At 41.1% G+C, this 18,269-nt stretch overlaps 1 protein-coding gene across 8 annotated transcripts in view; it reads right to left on the reverse strand.

Annotated features, from left to right (window-relative positions):
- PLXNA1 (plexin A1) overlaps positions 1-18,269 on the reverse strand; it is a 389,988-nt gene that overhangs the window by 79,370 nt on the left and 292,349 nt on the right. For all 8 annotated transcript variants that reach the window (XM_072989530.2, XM_020801318.3, XM_078385248.1 and 5 more), the window contains 8 exons: positions 16,005-16,156; positions 14,287-14,407; positions 12,688-12,824; positions 11,471-11,638; positions 8,150-8,243; positions 6,081-6,317; positions 5,475-5,618; positions 1,621-1,855 (listed from right to left, as the gene is read on the reverse strand). In XM_072989530.2, the coding sequence (XP_072845631.1) occupies positions 1,621-1,855; positions 5,475-5,618; positions 6,081-6,317; positions 8,150-8,243; positions 11,471-11,638; positions 12,688-12,824; positions 14,287-14,407; positions 16,005-16,156 (1,288 nt within the window). The remainder of the gene's footprint in view (positions 1-1,620; positions 1,856-5,474; positions 5,619-6,080; positions 6,318-8,149; positions 8,244-11,470; positions 11,639-12,687; positions 12,825-14,286; positions 14,408-16,004; positions 16,157-18,269) is intronic.

The raw sequence follows: 18,269 nt of genomic DNA on the forward strand, positions 1-18,269 counted from the left end.
AGGTTATAGATAGCTCAGTGAGTTGCGCACCTGGCTGTGGAACTAGAGGTCAGGAGCTGAACTCCTTACTTTGCTTTCTGGGAGAACAGGCAGCCTGTGTAGCCTTGGGCAAGCTGCACAGTCCTAGCGCATCACCAAAAGGGGGAACTGGTAAACCATATCTGAGTACTTTACATTCATTCGTTCATTCATCAAATTTCTATACCAGACCATCTGGCGGCATGCCACAATTCTGGGTAGTTCCTAACAAAAGCATAATCATACCTTTATATCTAGGAACCCCTGCTGCAAGTTGGAATTAACACAATTATTTATAATGTCTAGTAGATAGCCACCTATGAGATGTAGCCCGAGGGAAAGATTTGACATACACAGATCATTTGGGAAAGACTCATAAAGATAATAAGGAAAATACTGAACAGACTCACCAATTCTCCCAGAAGGATGACATGCTGGTACCGCCCATTGTATAACCTACAAAGTCCTTCTCCCTAAATTGTGGCACCACTGCTTTGATTTCTAAAGTAACTGATGTGAACCCATTGTGGGGACCCTCTGTCTAGCCAGGTACGTAGCCTTACCCTGCTTGTAGTGGCTACAGATAAGGTCCCTGCCCACTTTGGGCTATGGCCCCATTCACTGCTGGTGGTGTGGGTATACAGTGATGAGGAAACTGAAACAGGAACAGTTCACAGAACTATGTGACAGACTGCTGTAACTATGAAAAGAATTATATTCCTCCACATAGGGTCACTGGGAATAGAAGGCTTAACACAACTGCAGCCAGGGACTAGGCAGTTTGAAAATACTCACTGCATTCCAGAGATAACATAGTTTACATGCTTTTAGCTTGGAAACTAATTATGCATCTCTCTTTCAGCAAGAGGGACAAACCACCAGAAAAAGGAGAAAGGGAGTTATCTTCCTTTGACTTGTTTTTTTTTTCCACCCCCTGTTCTGGCTGCTTCCAACAGTGTTAAAGAAGTATATCAAATTCATAGCTAGGCAGCCTCTCCCTGGATTTGACTTCAGGACCAGAAATGCACAAAGGCCCCAGGAACTTTGCCCCAAGAGCATATCTGTCATTGTTTGGAAATTCCTGCAGTGGAGGAGTATTGCTGTAAGCGAATTCTTTGCTCTGTGTTTATTTTATGCATTCGCTCAATAAATACTGCATATTCTTCCTGGAGCAACCTGGAGTCTTTCAGATTACCCTCAAATCTGACCGATAAGACTCTGAGTGATCAGACATCAGATTTGGGCATATTAAGAAAATGACTGAAATCTGTTATGAAGTCACAACTGGAGTTGGCTCAATGAATCAGCAGGGATTTGGTGAGTCAACACCTATATAAGTGCCATTGGTTCAATAGCCTTACTCTAGCTGTGAAATACGGGATTTCAACCATTGTGTCCACTGGCTCGTTCACTGGGAGCCCTTTCAGTCCTTAATCCAAAAGAGTGTCACGAATTGTGGAGAGATTTAGAAACCGGTATAGAAATGAAAGCAAATAAAGAATAAGTTTTCCCCTAAACAGTAGGGTAAAACAGAAAGTTGTCGAGTAGTAGGCTGAATGTATTTGTGGATAGACAGGGAGACAGAAGGATTAGCCTCCTCACCTTCTTTACATTCCAGAGCCACACGGGACTCCAAGTTGTCCATCTGCAGCTGGAGGCGTTTGAGGGTGCGATCTGCATCTCGGGACTTCCGCTTGTAAGCAATAAGGACGATGATGATGATGAGCAACAGAAGGCCACCGCCCCCACCAATGCCAATGATAGCAGGCAATGTCAACAGGTTGTCCGAGTAAATCTGCAGAGTTCCTGGGGAGAACTCAAAGCCCCCAGCCTTGATCTAGGAGGCACAAGGAGAGAGGGAGATTAGACATGAGCAAACAAGAACACCTTACAACAAAGAAGAACTTTGCATTTCTATCCAATAATCAGCAATGAGGCAATCTGAAATTGGGGAGCCTTGTGCTTGGATGTTACAAGATTTGAGCAGTGAAACACTAGGATACCAGAACACTTATTGAGAGAAGAGTGATGATCTCAGAATACTGATAGAGTTTCCTCTTGTTTAAGGTAAATGTGTAAGTGTGTAGGCATAGGTATAGTTTAAGGGCAAGGTTCCCTCTAAGCCAGGCATGCGCACACACATCTCTGCCTTGCTCCGTGCAGCGTTCTTTCTCCTCTGCACAGAGATTGTGTCCAACCCCTTAGGTTTCAGTTGCAACGGAACACTGCATGGGGGAGGAGGAGTCACACGTGCACGTAGGGGCGACGTTGCATGAGGGAGAGGTGGAGCCCCGTCCAGCAAGGCTGAAAATTAGAGGTACGTTGGTTAAGGGGCATGGCAAGTATAGTTGCTAGGAAGCCAAACCCTTTGAACTGAAAAAAATCTGATCTTTGCACAGGAGTCTACAACCTAAGTAACCTCTGAAACAGTCTAACAAATGGTAATTTTAAAATGCTTTCTAACAATTTATACTCAAACCTTTTCTATTCAGAACTGATGCAGGTATCGATTCCGAAATCCAAAATACCAAGTGAGAAGCAGCACATGTTCCCTGACATCATATGGACAGCACCCAGTACAGGTGTGGTTTTGCAGAAAAAGAATGCAAAGATAAAGCAGGGGACAATCCCTGCTTGCTACTCTGCCTAATGTCTCTTATTCTGAAATCTGTCATAGTACAGGCTTTTTTTTTGCACTGGAATGTCACCAAAAGTTTAAACTTTCCTAGCTGGTGGCTTGTGCTACCTGTTGTCATGAGATAAAAGAAGAGCTGCCAACTCCTGAGCTGCAGCAATCATATTGCTAGCAGGAAAAGGACAATTGCCATCTCTGTGATGGCAACTGAATAGAGGCTCACTGCCACTCAGAATACACATTATAATGGTTATTCCAACGTTGCTATCTGTATTCCAAGCATCTTCTAGTTAGTGCTGACTGTGGTGTTTGGAGGAAGCAACGGCATGAGTGGAGAAAGAGAGCATCCCTGCATTGTATGGCTGAGTCTAACACTGCCTGCGCCAAAGTGCTATACAGAAATTAAGACAGGATACAGACACAGGCTGTTACATCAGGGATGCCTGCAAGGAACAGGGACTGAACTTGACATCTCATTCAAACAACATTATAATAACAGATGGGATGCAAAGTGTATTCCCTGATGGATGAGATGCCTAGAGAAAGAGAATGTGTTGGACCTTTTTCAAGTCCTGAAGGCCACATTGAGCAGCAGAGTGAGTCAGGATGGCTGTGCTGCAGCCTAATGAACACCTAATCGTACTTAACACAGGCAGGGACTGACTGAAAGTGGGGAATAAGTGAAAAATCAGCCTTGCTTTAGGGTCTATAGCACAAATTTTCTTAGGAAGTATCCTAAACAGGAGGATTTGCACCAGGCAGGTTGAGTTCACATGATGAAGCTACTTGGCACAGTGCTTGTCCAGGCTACAAGCTGGACCTGCAGCAACCTTGGTAACTTTCCTTGAGGTCCCAGGGTCCATTAGCTCTCACTTCACCTGCAAAATGGCTTCCTCTTGCAGTGCCTCAAGGACAGAGAGCTACAGCAAATGAAAACCATGACTGCATGGCCTCTGGGCATTGTTCCCTTCATTCAATGAAATATGTCTCCCAGATTCTGCTGTCAATTACACTAGGGGTAGGCAGGAGGTAGGCTGGGATCTCCTTGTAGATCTCCAGGTGATTTCTGAAGGATGAGGAAGAGTTTCCAATGATTTTACAAATGGCAAAAAGCTGGATCTTCCCTCCTAAGCAAAGCAGCTAAAATTAAGAATGCCGAAGGCAACCGGCACAAGTATGAAAGGTTGTATGAAAAGATTTGTGCTGACTCTTATTCAGGTAATTAACAAAACACGTATGTTATAGTTTTATGTATGGAACCACACCATTTTTCTCTTGGTTTTCCTATAGACCACAGACTTCTGAGTACAAAATCTTTTTTCAAGGAAGGATGGGGAAAGTAAGAATTCAATAGGGATGCACACATTCTGTCCTCTCTGTAACTTGAACTAGATGGGCAACATATAGTTTGTAGCAGCATCTTTATCGTGACACAGGCTTTCATGGACACCATCCATTTTCATCAGATAAATGAATAAACAGATTTATATTCATGGGCTTGAAATATATGATTAGAAACTATGAGATCCGAGAGAACTGAAAAATACACAGATGATGATAACAACCTTAAAGTGGCCATTAACGAAACAGTAGTTCAGTCATAACACAGATACCCAAGACTAAACAAACACAAAGCAAAAATAACAAACAAAGAAAACACAACAGCAGAAGAACACTTTAGTTTGCCAGGACACTACTGTTACTGTGATCCTATTTTTAGGGTCTAAGGGTACACTGACAGTAAGGCTATGAATATAGTGACTGCACTGGACTACAGATAAACGATCCCACTAAATGGAACAGATTACCTATGGAATAGGAGAAACTCTTTGGTTTTGGCTCCTTCAAGCCCTGTGAGCAGGGTGGGTAATAACATGTTCCATGCTTCTTTCTCACTAGTTTCCTCTTAATAATAATTAATAATTTAATTTATTGTCATTGTAAGTATATACATGGTATACCCATACAACAAAATTCACACAGGCACCCAGAGACCAGATAGAAATAAGATATATTTGGCTTCTGAAATGTTGTGAACAATATCCTCTCTGACTTACCATTTTGTGTCAACACATGATCTCTCATATCTGTCGCTAACCTCATCATGGCCAGGTGACTGACTCCAACTTGAAACAGCCAAACAATAATTCATCAAGAGGTTCTGCTCCCTCTCCCGTGGACTGAATAGAGACAGAGGCTGGAACTGTATTGGTGTTCACTTACAGTTGCATAACTCATTGCAGCTAACTGTAGGTATCTGAAAAGGTGCAGGGGAGCATCTTGGATGCACAACCTGGCATGTAACCGGGCACATGGCAGGGTTGGTTCCCGGCTCCTTGCCAACTAGCCATGGCAAGTTACGCACACCCTATGTAAACACCAGCAGTATTCTCACCAAACACTTTTTATTTCATTGTCCATTAATTAATTAGCTCACTAAGGAAACGATGTTTGCGTTACCACCCAGTACTGCTTTGTTAATGGCTACTTTTAAAGTAATTATTGTTGTCTGTACTTCCTGCATGCCCCTCTGACACCGTAATTTGGATTCCTCTTTTCAACCCAAGCCATGCATTTATCTCTCTGCCAACTGAACTAAGCTTTCAAACAACAAACAGAATGGACAGCAGTCGCAGAAGTTGACACAACATTAAAATAAGTCAAACCTTTAAGACGCTACAAGATTCTGCTTTTTGTTGCACAGCCTTCGAGACTACCTGGGACTCTTTCAGCAAGGAAAATAACAAAATAGCTAATGCATAACATGAAGTTGTCATAGCAACAGAAAGCACAAACAGGGGCCATGCCTGACTTTCTTTACCGTCACTTTATGCTGTCCTGTGAGATTTGGTGACTCGCAGAGAAGCTGGGTCTCGGAAACTGTAAGGGCACAAGGAGTGTCGCCAATCAACACGGTGTAATTTAGCCGGGAATTACCAGGTGCTGGAGGGAGTAGGTTGCGGCCCTTTAAGAAACAAGTAAGAATCAGACTGTGTTTTTTGGGAAGCTCCCACCCAACACATGTAACAATTATATTCTCCTCAATTTTCTTCTTTGGAGAAAGGGGTACCAGTAGCTGAAGCACCAATATCCCAATCCACCTTAGGCAAATAAAAGAGGTCACTCCCAATGATCCCAAACTAACCTTGACTGAATAAGAGTGGGTAGTGAGTTAAGTCAGACACAGGACAGGGAATATTTGCTAATGTCACCCATCTGTCCTGCTTTTGTCATTGTAACATGAAGTCAAAGCCAAGGTTGTTCTAGCACTTCTTTAGAAGATCTTGGCTGAAACACTATCTTACAAAGCCACTCTGTCCATCCAGAACACTATATAACTAGTGCATATCTAGAGGGAAGATCAATCATGCAGTGGTGGAATGGTTGCCCTGAGTAGCTACAGAAATAGGATCGAGAATAGCATTACCTTGAGGATGAGTGGGGAGCTTGGCTTAAGCTCCAGCATACCAGAAGGAAGAGACTCGAATACAGGATCGGGGTAATAGACAAAATTGGTTCTGTTGATAATCAGCAATGTCTGGACATTATCCATAATAAAACCGATCTCATCTGGACGATCACCAAGCTCTGGAGGGCTCCGAAGAGGGTTGTCAATGGAGGGGGCATAGCATACCATGGTGGTATCATTGTAGACTGTGCAGTTCTAAAAAAGAAGAGGCCAGTTCAGTTAGCCAACATTGCCTTCCGTGAGATCCATCTGATTTCATAAAGACAGCAAAGTCAAGTGTAAGCAATTCCTGGAAGTAAGTCTGTACCGTAATTGGACTCCATCTTAAATAGTACTGTGACTCCACAAAAGGGAGGCAAGGACAATGTGAATGAGATGGCGCCAAATTGAGTGCCTTAGGCAAAAGGTCCACACTGAAGGTCCTATGGGAGTTCTCACAGCATTTTAATTACTAGTGGCCTTACCGCTTTGGCCAAACACCATTCAAAATCATGCCCTCTCACTTCTATCATTTTAAAACAGGAGACAAAGATGAAGATATTATATTTCTTCCAATGGTAGAGTCACATTCATATGTCAGGATTACAGTGGACCTATGCTGAAATAAAGTACATTTAATTGCTTAGGCTCTGTTGGAAGCTATTTTCATTCTGATTACGTTTAAGAGAGCAAATGTTGCTGAAAAAACTTACATTCAACACTTGTGGAGATATGGATCTATTCTAGGTTAACCATATTCCATCATAGCTTGTTAATTTACCATGTTTTGCTTCATTATTTTAATCTATCTTATTGTTACCCACTGTAAAGAGATGTCTCTCCAGACAACTCCATTTCCCCTTGTTTTGCCCATATTGTGGACAGGGAGCAGGAGCATGTTAAATAATCTAATTATTCACAGACAGGAGATCCTTTTCGGTTTAAGGACAGAATTCCGATTTAGAAAAAGTCTCAGGGTACATTCTACCCATGAATGGGACTAAAGTCATAGGGCAGAGCCAAAACAAAACAGGTGGGATTAGATGTAAACCTCTCCATTTGTCTCCTGTAGATCAGCCTTCAGGCATGAAAAGCACAACCAGAGTTTATTTCCATGCAAAGACTTCCCAGTCTGCAAATCACATCACCTATACCACAGAAAGCCTTCCAGGGTTAACAAAAAACCTAAGTACATGTTAGATATCCACGTAGCATATATGCTGTTCCTAATATTGTTATTTTTTTTTTGTAGCTCTGTTTATGTTATTTCTGGAATCTGCAACTCCTTATAATACTGTGTGAAATTTTTGGATATTGTTCCCAAAGCCCTGATGATGATAGGGACCACCGAGGCATTTTTCATCCACAAGTGAGATGTTTTGATTGACAGAGCTCTGTATTTTGTTAATTTTTTTTCCATTTTTTTAGCTTCAGTTCTGGAATCCCTAGGAATTGCAGTATCAATTATCCATATATTTCTTCATTATATTCCTACTATGTCTGGTGGGTTATCAGTTTGTATCCGAAAATCCCATAAGATTTTGACTTTTCTGACATCTCCTCTACCTGATGTTCCCATGGGTTTTGGGAGGCATAATGACCAGTGCACTAATTTTGCCACTCTATTATCTGTTATGGTGACAGAGACAATGACATGAGCAGAAACAAAGCTGACATTTCCATTCCCTCACAAGAGTTTTAACGTACAACTACTCCTCCTTGTGCAAAAAGGGTGGATTTTGTTTGGCTCTGCAGGATACCGCCAAGATAGGACAAGTGGAGTATTTCCTCTCCCATTTCTCCAGCCAAAGAGGTAGAGATGAGAGAGATCAATGGTTGCCCGTAAGGTGTAGAGTCACTGCCCATTTCCTCAAGTTCTTTTTTAAAAATCTGACATTTTGGCAATACAGTATTTCAAAAATTTGTTGTACCACGTACGAAAGTAAGGTGGGGAGATGTGTATGTATACATTAAACATAGTATCTGTCTTGTTAATTTCAGGTCTCTTAAACCCTGCTGCATTAGTGAGAAGATCAACATTTTCTTACATTCTCTGTCTCAGCGCTGCCATACTTTGCTCGGATCCTGGGTTCTTTGATGGTAGCCAGGTTAGTACCTGTTACAGTCAAGAGTGTTCCACCACTAGGAAACAAGCAGAGGAAGGGGTTAGCCAAAGGTGACCATGGAGCGATCGCAGTCAAGATAAACCAGTCAAAAGAGCCATTTCTACCTCTACACTTGAGAAATGACATGTCCCATCTCACAGCTAAATGTTTAAGGTATCTGTCCGAAGAGTTCCCCACTGTGCCTCCCTGACAGGGCTAGATTCAATGATCCATAGGGTCCCTTCCAGCTCTGCAGCTGTACAATTATTATAACAATATTCTTTTCTTCAAGCTGGGAGTGGGGGGGGGGGGGGAAGAGCTATTTCAGAGAGCAACTAGCGAAAATAAATAATTCCAATTCTGGGTTCTATCTAACCCCAAGATCCATCAAGACTTCTTACTAATCCAAAGAAAATCTCAGGACTAGCCCAGTTTCTTTCCCAGACAGCTGATTCTGCACCAATGTTCACAAGAACCTAGAGTAAGTGAAACATGGCAGATGCATCTTAGACCAGGAACTGTGATCACTCCTCTACCAGCCATACTTTCCTCCACTGAAGATGTCAACAGAGGCTGGACAGTGTTACTGAGAGCAGAAGTACTTTGAGAGATCTCTGATCCCACAACTTTGTTTTAAAAAATGACAAAAACCGACAAAGGCCCAGCAAAAGGGGCCTTTTTTCTGTTACCTCCTCATCCATTTACCCCCAAAATTAATTTCCTCCAAGTTCTTTATTTGCTTACATATTTATTTCAAATTGCATGCCTGCAGGCAGAAACTTCTTTTTTAAAAAAGTAAGCTGCCTCATCAGCCTTTCTGGCTCAAGAGTGATATAAAAGTCTTTATACTAGATAAATAAATGTGCATGGGAGACAGCTAAGGAGTGTAAATGGTGCAGTGTTAAAATTCCTGCCCTGCACCAAGGCCCTCTAATTCTTCTGGTCAATGCTTAAACCTTTAAAACAACAGCAACAGTTCCTGATTACAGGTGCCTCCTGACAGCCCACTCTGGCATAAGACACAGGTTTCTCTGTCTATCGAGCAGTGCTGCCCAGAGCTACCTGGACTAACAAATGGTGTAAACCAGTATTGTGCTCCCACTCTGTGTCACATCACTTACAATTCCTATACCAGGGATAGAGAATAAATTGTGAAGTTTGCATTTTAATACAAACAATTTCATACAATTTGTATTTTGTATTAAATTTAATATTGATTTAATACAAATCAATTTTTGCATTTTTGATCAATTTATAGTTTTTTCAAGTTCTTTGATACATTCTGGAATAACAAACCCATACAAAATGTACATAACAGCAGAAAATGTCCACAAAAATCATTTTATGAAGGAGAATTGCATGTGTAACATGTATAGTAGAAGAAATATAAGCAAATTTTTGTGCTTTAAAAAAGCCTCATACTGATTCCGAAATGCGATGAAGTGAATTTAATACTGGAAAAACAAGATACTGAGATACCCTCAAAACAGACTGATAGATTTTTATTACATCCCTAACCCTATACCAGTCCATTGAACCAGATGTTAGTTTCCTTCTTACACAAACAAGGCCTTCTTGAACAGCCAAAGTATGCTTTTTTCAAAAAAAATCTACAGTAGAAGAACCCTACATATGGCTACTCAGAAGTAAGTCCCATTGAGTACAATGAGGCTTACTCCTAGGCAAGTGAATGCAGTACTGTAGGCATAATTACATTAATCGTTACATTACATTAAGACTGAGAGAGTCTGACTTTTTCCAACAATTATTCAGAACCTCTGTATGGGCAAAATCCAGCTGCAGAAGTCAGTTTGCTGGGTCCTCTCTGGCCTCTCTTGATCCTAGGCTTTGCCTACATCATTCAGAGCTGTTACTTCAAGTTTACATAGAGGGAGAAAGCTAGCATCAAGCCAAACCCCTATTGCTTTATGAAACACATTGTTAGACATAAGTCTAACAGTGGTGCAAGCATTCACATACCGTATTTTTCGCACTATAAGATGCACTTTCCCCCCACAAAACAGGGGGGTGGAAAGTCTGTGCGTCTTATGGAGCGAAGAAAACAGATTATTTTTTCCTGTTTTCTTCTCCTAAAAATTTGGTGCGTCTTATGGAGAGGTGCGTCTTATGGAGCGAAAAATACGGTATGTCTCACTAAGCTACCATCACTGTTATAAACTGAGCACAAACTGGTGCAGGCAAAGTGGCAATTGCAGAAATTTGCTTTAACTGGCCTAATGCTGGCATTAAGCTCTATTAAGGATTAGACATTCAGAAAGGAACATCAACTAACATTTTTACAACATTTTATTCTCTACTGAAATATGGCAGATACAGTGCTGTTCAACACACTTCACATCCTGGGGGGGAAAAACTAGATCCTCTAGCAAAGTGGTTCCCAAGCATATGGGTTCTACCCTTTGGAGTTGAAGAAAACAAGCTAACTCCATATTCCATGTGACTGCCCTTGACATATTTGAAGATTATACAAACTCTAAGTTTTCTCTTCTTCAAGCTAAACATACACAACCCTGTCAACTGTTCCTAGGGTTTGGTTTTCAGACACTTTACCAGCTTGTCCATATAAACTATGGTACCTGAACTGAATATAGTTCTCCTGGTGAGGTTTAACCAATACAGAATAGAATCGTATGGTTACTTCTCTTGATCTGAGTATTATCCTTCAGTTGATACAGCATAGAGAAATATTAGCTTTTTGTTGTTGCTGTTGTTGCAGTATAACACTGTTGTATTTAGCTTGTGTTCTACTGTGACCCCCAAATCTTTTGCATATCTACCACTGATAATATGTATAACCTTACATCTGTTTGTTCACTCACCTAATCATTTACATTATCAGTAACAGGTTGGGTGTTTTTTTAAATGGTCAGTGGTAATAATATAGTCATTGCAAATTGAAAAGTTTGTATTATAAGCTATGTTTTTACTTCAGTTGTCATTGTCATTCCCTTACAACCATTTAACTTGCCCCCGACTTCACTATCTACAAACTGATGCCTCTCCCACCCCCAAAGATGCACTCCATATATACCTGAAACACTAGGAGCAATTCAATAAGAGAGACTTTTTCCTTAAATTTATTCCTTAGGGTTCACAGACTATTAGTAAAACAGAAAACTTATGCCTAACTATAGCAACACTCCTGAAAAATGGATTTAAGTGCACTGATACAGCAAGAACATTTTCTTTTCCCCCTCCTTGTGGTTTTATTTTGCAGATGAGCTACATTCTCTTCAGATCTACCTGTTGATGCTCCACTCAGGGTCTATCTTTTGAACGGTGGGGTCCTCAGTATAGTAATAGGTCACATCATGACTGCTAAGTACTGCCCGGTTTATATGGATGAGAATGGGTGAATCTCCTGGGTTTTGGCCAGGTGGTGTCCTACATCGGATTTCACCAGCATTTCTCCTATGGGATGGAGGGGGGGGGATATTGAGAGAAAGAGAGACAGAGAAAATCAATGTCTTTGGTTATAAGGAGAACAGGTATATTTCCTTCTCACTTCTATGCTGTGGCATCCAGCACACTGGATGCTCTGCCTGAGCATGTACGCCAAGCCTCCTTGTCTGTCTGTGTATTTATGTATTTACCTATCTTATCAGAACAACAAGAATTTGCACCCATTTTGGAAATATGCATAACCCCCTGACACCCTCTTGTTGCAACTATCAAAGTGCATAAACTGTACCTCTAATTCCCAAAGCTGTTGTTATCAGGAAGATTGCACAGATCTAAGCAAGAAAAAAAAAAGCTTTGTTTTCTCCTGAACTGAAGTTGGAGTTGAACTGTGCACCGAAACATCTGAGCAATCAATCACATCAATGCAAACCTCCTAGCAATGAGTTCCGATGTGAAGCAAGTGGGCTAAAGACCCAGATAGGACCTGCTTGGGAAGAATTCACCTTGATCCCTATTTAACTGCTCACATTTTATATGAACAGATAAGGTGACACTTCCTGGTTTGTGCCACCGAATGTCTTGCTGTCTCAGGGAAGTGCTGCTAAAACTATCAGTTAACACAAAAATAATAATAAAACAAAAGCAGCTGTTGAAGCCAGCATCGCTCTGGAGCGTTCCTCATCATGTGGCTGCTGCAAACAGCAGCGATTAAGCTTGATAACCAGTAATTACCACACGAAAATATTTAAAGAGCCGCTCCATTATCATCCCTAATCTAAAAATTATCCTCTTCATGGCTCAGGGATTTGTGCTTTTTAGAGAGAAAGGAAATTCATAGTCTTTGGTATTTTAAACAAAAAAAAATATTGAATCTTGCAAATAAATTCTACACTTAGACTGCAGTGTTTGCTTGGCTCTTTAAGACTGATACTGTATTTTAAAATGCAAACATAAACACATGCGTAGGATGTTCACATTACTCCGTGGATTTCAGGACTCCCCCCACCCCTTTTCTATAGTACATCAAAGCAGTTTCACCCACCCCACTGAAGCCTCACCATGCAAAGGCACACTGTTGGCCACCAATGGTCACTGCAATGTCACTTCCTGCATTAAGGTGCTTTCCCTTGATGCTAATCCAGGTGCCCCCAGACAGAGGTCCACGTGCTGGTGTCACTTGTGAGAAAGTGGGAGTCTGTAAAAAATGAAAGGTAGTGAGCTGTTGCTTCTTTAATTAAATGTCATTTTACAATCCAAAGAACATCATGGACAAATATAGAGGAGCAAGCCATGGAAACGACCTGTAAGTAGAAAACTGGGGAAATTTCTCCCACTATGTACAGACATTCTTGTGCCTTTCTGTCTATCCCAGTGCCACAATATATTCTTTGATCGTGCTGGATGCTTCTTAACGAGAAAGAGGCAGGGTAGAAAGACAAGCCCTAGGGTGCCTGTCCATGGTCTTTCCAGATACAAACTATCTCTAAAAATTATCTGGCAAGATCTAAATTAACTTTATGCATTTACATATCATATCAAACAACTGGTTCCCAGACTGGTTTACAATGAAATAAATAAGGAACAAGACAGAGACAGAATAAAATCACACAATACAAAGTGCAACAAGTCTAGCAATTTTAAGGAGTTAACGCTCTTAGTTTTAAAGGACTGGGGAAGCAAACATGGCCTTGCCAGGCGTTGAGAAGGTATATTCCCTGTCATATCTGCTGGCATGGAACAACTCTTGTTGTACACAGATTCCTATTACAGCTGTTCAATAGCCAACCAAGTACTTTGTCTCTGAAAACCAGGCTGCCGAAAATCTCAGTGGGGACAGAAGAATTAGGCTAGCATAGTTGTTAGAGCTATTCACATATTTTCTCATCCCAACACCCTGCCTCCCAAACGGTCAACCACGGTGGGGGTTTTTTTGTTCCAACATCATCCATAAAATGCAGAGTTTGTGCAAACACCTTTAACTTTGTATAAAATGCTATTCTTATGTACAAAATACCTTTTTGTTAAAAATCCCTCTAATTTTTCGCAAAAAAAAAAAAATACCATCATGGAAAAAGGGCACAAAACTCCCACTGTCTCATCCAGTAGGAAGAAAAATTTAATGTTTTTTCCTCAGCTAAGAAAAGTCGGTAGTAAGCAAAATTTTGCATTCTCGTTGGTCAGTGTCAAGTTAGTTCTAGCATTATAAATGTGGGTGTTGTTGCGAAAATGCCTATCTGCAGAAGAACAGTCCCACATCAGAAGAGAGACGCTCCATCTCTGTGGACTTTTTCTGTACCAGTAAGTCCTAATCTAGTCCATTCTTAATTAGCACTAATCATTGCATTATTTGGGGGTGTGTGTGGGGGGCTAACAGTCACAGACTCAGGAGGATCAGGAGTTTCCGTAACAGACTAAAATCACAAGAATCCAGAAAAACGTGAGCAGAGAACCAAGCTACTGCCATTCTTCCCCCCCCCCCCCCGGACTTCCATGGCGGCCTCTGACTTTTCAGGAACCTTGCAGCAGGTTTAGAATAAAGGGACACAGTTCATTCTCATCCTTTGGTCTCTTGGAGGTGAAAGATGAACAAGAAAAAAAAAGGGCAGGCTGAGACTTAGGAAGATATGTCTTAAAGGAATAGCTTGCAATATCCTTACCACAAAAGTAAAGCTTTTTGGGGCTACGGCCTTGTAGCTGGGAGAGCAGTCCCTGACACAAACTTCTACAGGGGCCTCTTGGATTTTGCTAGGGCTGGCTTCTCCAATCTCACAGACGATCCTAGGCAAGGCACAGGAGATGGTCTTGTAATACATATGCAATGCGTTAGCCGAACTGCTCTCTACATTGCAGGTCACATCCTTCAGCCCATAAGCTAATATTTCTGCTCCGATTTATAAGAAGGACAAGCACTTCCTTCAACATTGTCATGTCACGGTATTTTGAGGGGCTGTTGCTTCTTTAATTAAATGTCATTTTACAATTTCTGGAAGTGATTTTCAGCACATTTCAAATTGGTTTTTGAACAATAGACATATTAAAATTGCAAAATGTATAAAATATTACAAGTTCTGTAACACTTAACTCAGCAGGAAATCAATTAAAATTTAACAAAGTAAAGAGAAACAAAAAAAGAACCTGCCATTTTCTCTCCTCCTGTAGCAATGTGCATTGATGCAATGCAATGTGCCGCCCATAAATGAAACAGTACTGTATAAACATTCCTATACATTCTTCAGTTAGCATCTTTGAAATCATTTCTATTTGCATATGAAAAGAAAGGCATCCAAATGCTCATAAACCAATTTCTTTTATTATATCTTCTTTTTGATCTTTAAGTTTATACAGAATTTTTTAACTACATTAGCTTCCACAGCGAACACAACAGAACAAAGAAGAGTACACAGAAAGAAACGGAAGCATTTGGTTCCAGCTGTCTGACCAGGACTGATCAGCTACAGATCGTTCCTTCAGGCCTTACCTGAGGAAGCACACGATCCATTCAATACATGCTGCATGGAACGTAAATGTTCATGACAGCTTTGCAAAGATCCTTCTCTCTCTACCCTCACTGCTCCCATCCTTGTATAAAAGGTGTAAAATTTCCCCAAACTAACATTTCTTATTCTGGGATTTCCCTGGTCACTAATGTGCCCCACTCACTATTTCCCAGCAGTGAACTGCAAAGTAAGAGGATTTGTTTTGACAAAAATGTCGTACTGGGTTTGCCTTACACCCTGATGTTTGCCACTGTTTTTTGGAAATAAATGCAGGAGTCAGATAAGGTAATATAGTACGATGAGCTTTTATCTTTCTACAACTACGTAGAACTATATATCTATTGCTCACACCACCGATATTTTTTTCTCCCTTTCTCTGAGAAGCTCAGAGAGATGTCTATACACTCATCATCACACTTAATCGAAGCCCAGATGGTGTCCATGGGAGCATCATCATACTGAATCATCACAACACCCCTTTCAGGCAGGCAACTGTGTGAGCTCATTACTTCCAGGATTACCCAGTAAATTTTATAAATAAACAGGGATTAAAATCTATTATCAACCAGACCTCACGTGATCTTTCCTCAGTAGGAAATCATTTTTCCACAACCCAGTCAACATGTGTTGGCATCAAAGTCTGGACCTTTCTGGTACCTGATGGTTTCAATATTATAGGATAAGATCAATGTCCATTTCCTCTCCTCTAAGAGCGTATAATCTCACTTATCCTATGCGGTAACCAACTACTGTAAGTCTAGAGCCAAGTAGCATGACATCTCCTTGAAAGCTAAGTCTGCAGGGCCAAAATATATGCAGCCATATTCCATTTCCCCCCCCCCATATACTCCGATGCCCTTTGCCTGTAAGATACTCACTGTTCAGCACTGATATATTCACTCTCAATGGGAATGCATATCACTTTGCCAACCCGTACACCATTACGCACGTCCTCAAACTTCAGACCCAGATTCTCACCAACGATAGTTAAACGAGTACCACCCTGCCGGGGGCCTGTTTCAGGAAACAGCTAGAAAGGAAGAAAGTCAGATAGTTACTGGATCCACAAGTCAACTGTGTTCTGTTTTCATCTTTTGTTGGTTAGCACCATGGTGCTGGTATACATCATGTAACGCACACGCACACGCACACGCACACACACACACAAACAAACCAGGATGCAATATTGAGCAAATTAGTAACTGGACCAAAACTAAAACACTAAGTGCTTAAAATCTGGTCATTTTATCCCCAAACTATCAGAAACGACTGCCATTTCCTAACAGTAGCATAAATTCCGCCTCCCTTTCCTGCTGATCCTTTTCTCTGACCATCACAATATGGCTGTAGAGGTTAGGTACTAATGTATTCCACTTATTTATTTTTTACAAGATGGCCAACCTTCTCTCAAGTGTCAAAGATAGCTAGTGGAATAATGGAGAACTAGGTTATAAAGTACTGCCCCACACTCCTTCCTTCCCACCCATGACAACTGTAGAGAAGACATGTAGGCCAAATGCCCAAGCCAACAGCCTTCTCTGCTTTCTGCAGTGTAGATCAGAGCAAAGTAGAGCAAAAAAATGAAGCCCTGTGCAGCCCTCTTCCTGTGAAATAAGATACACACAAAGCAAATGTCAGAGTATCCAACCCATTTGTGTGGAACAGCCAAAATCCACAGCTAGCTCTGCAAACGTTCAGGCTGGTGCAGAACTTTATGTTAATAAGTCACAAGTAACATAAACTCCAGGAACAATTTAATGATTTAGGTAACAAAGGTGAAACCAAGTTTCATTCAAAAGTAATGTAATGAACAGGGACAAAGTTACTTTTCTAGTGTACCAAGTAATAACTCCAAGTTATTTTTAAGAAGTTAACTTTTATGGATATTTTAGAGGCATTTTGACAGAAATCTTTTTAACTTTTATACTATTCTGTTACCAATCCTCAATATACATTTATATATCATCAGTATACCTGTACACTGTATATATGTATAATCAAAAAGGTCATGGAAAGCAATAAAAAAGTGATGCATATTGCAATGAATGACACAACATATTACTCTTCCTGCACTTCAACAAGAAGGGGAAAATTACTATTTAAAAAGTAACTTTTCAAGCTTTGACTGGTAGATCTAATGTACCAGAGTAGTTGACACCACTTTACCCTTCACTGCCTCTGGCTCAAATGCAGTACACATAAATATCAGTCTGCCATGAAAATCGAATAACTTTTCTGCCCCAAATGTCTTGCTCATAGGTTTAGCAATAGATCATATTCCATGTTAACACAAAGTGCCATTTGTGACATTTTTGGGCACCCTAATTGCTTATGATCCCTGGCCATTCATGCACAGACAACAATTTCTTCTTCATGTTGTGTGTTATTGTAAGAATAGTTAACACTTCCAGAGTGCTCCCCACCAAGGGGACACCAATTAACCCTTGTAAAGAGGGTCTTCCCTTCCCTTCCAATTCTGGTGTATCCCAGCATACAATGTGTCTGCCAGCACCAGCTGGGAAGGAAGGGGAGCCCCCGCAGAGCATGATATGCCTCATTTGTTAGGATGATTTCCAATAAAGCGGACAGGTGTGGCTTGACATACACCGTTGTGATGACAGATGAGCTGTGCGGCTCAGACCCACCAATGCCACAAACAGGTAATTATGGGCAATTTTACACCACAGTTTGTTGGCCCTGAGTGCGCAACACACACCTGTGAATGATAAAGAGGATTGATGCTCATGCAGCTAAGGAAACGTCTATGCTGGGTCACTAGAGACCCCAAAGCCAAAGGGCTCTGGGAAAAAGAAACTCACAACTGGCTACCAGCATTGGAATAGCTTAAGTGACTAGTAAACTGAAGTGCAGGTTGCTTATCTGGCCTATCAATGAGACCGCACCATCACTACACACTCTAGTCACTGGATGTGGTGTGTGCAGGCACTCAGGAGCATGCATGAGGTCATGGATTTTCCAGCAGGGCAATAACCAGAAACACACTTCAAAAAGCACTCAGAAATTGTTACAAACAAAGCGCTGGAGAATTCTGAAATGGCCAGCAATGAGTCCAGAACTGAATCCCATAGAACACCTATGGAGAGATCTCAAAACAGCAGTTGGGAGAAGGCATCCTTCCAATT

Source organism: Pogona vitticeps, chromosome 2 (genome assembly GCF_051106095.1).
Source record: "Pogona vitticeps strain Pit_001003342236 chromosome 2, PviZW2.1, whole genome shotgun sequence".
Lineage (NCBI taxonomy): Eukaryota > Metazoa > Chordata > Lepidosauria > Squamata > Agamidae > Pogona > Pogona vitticeps.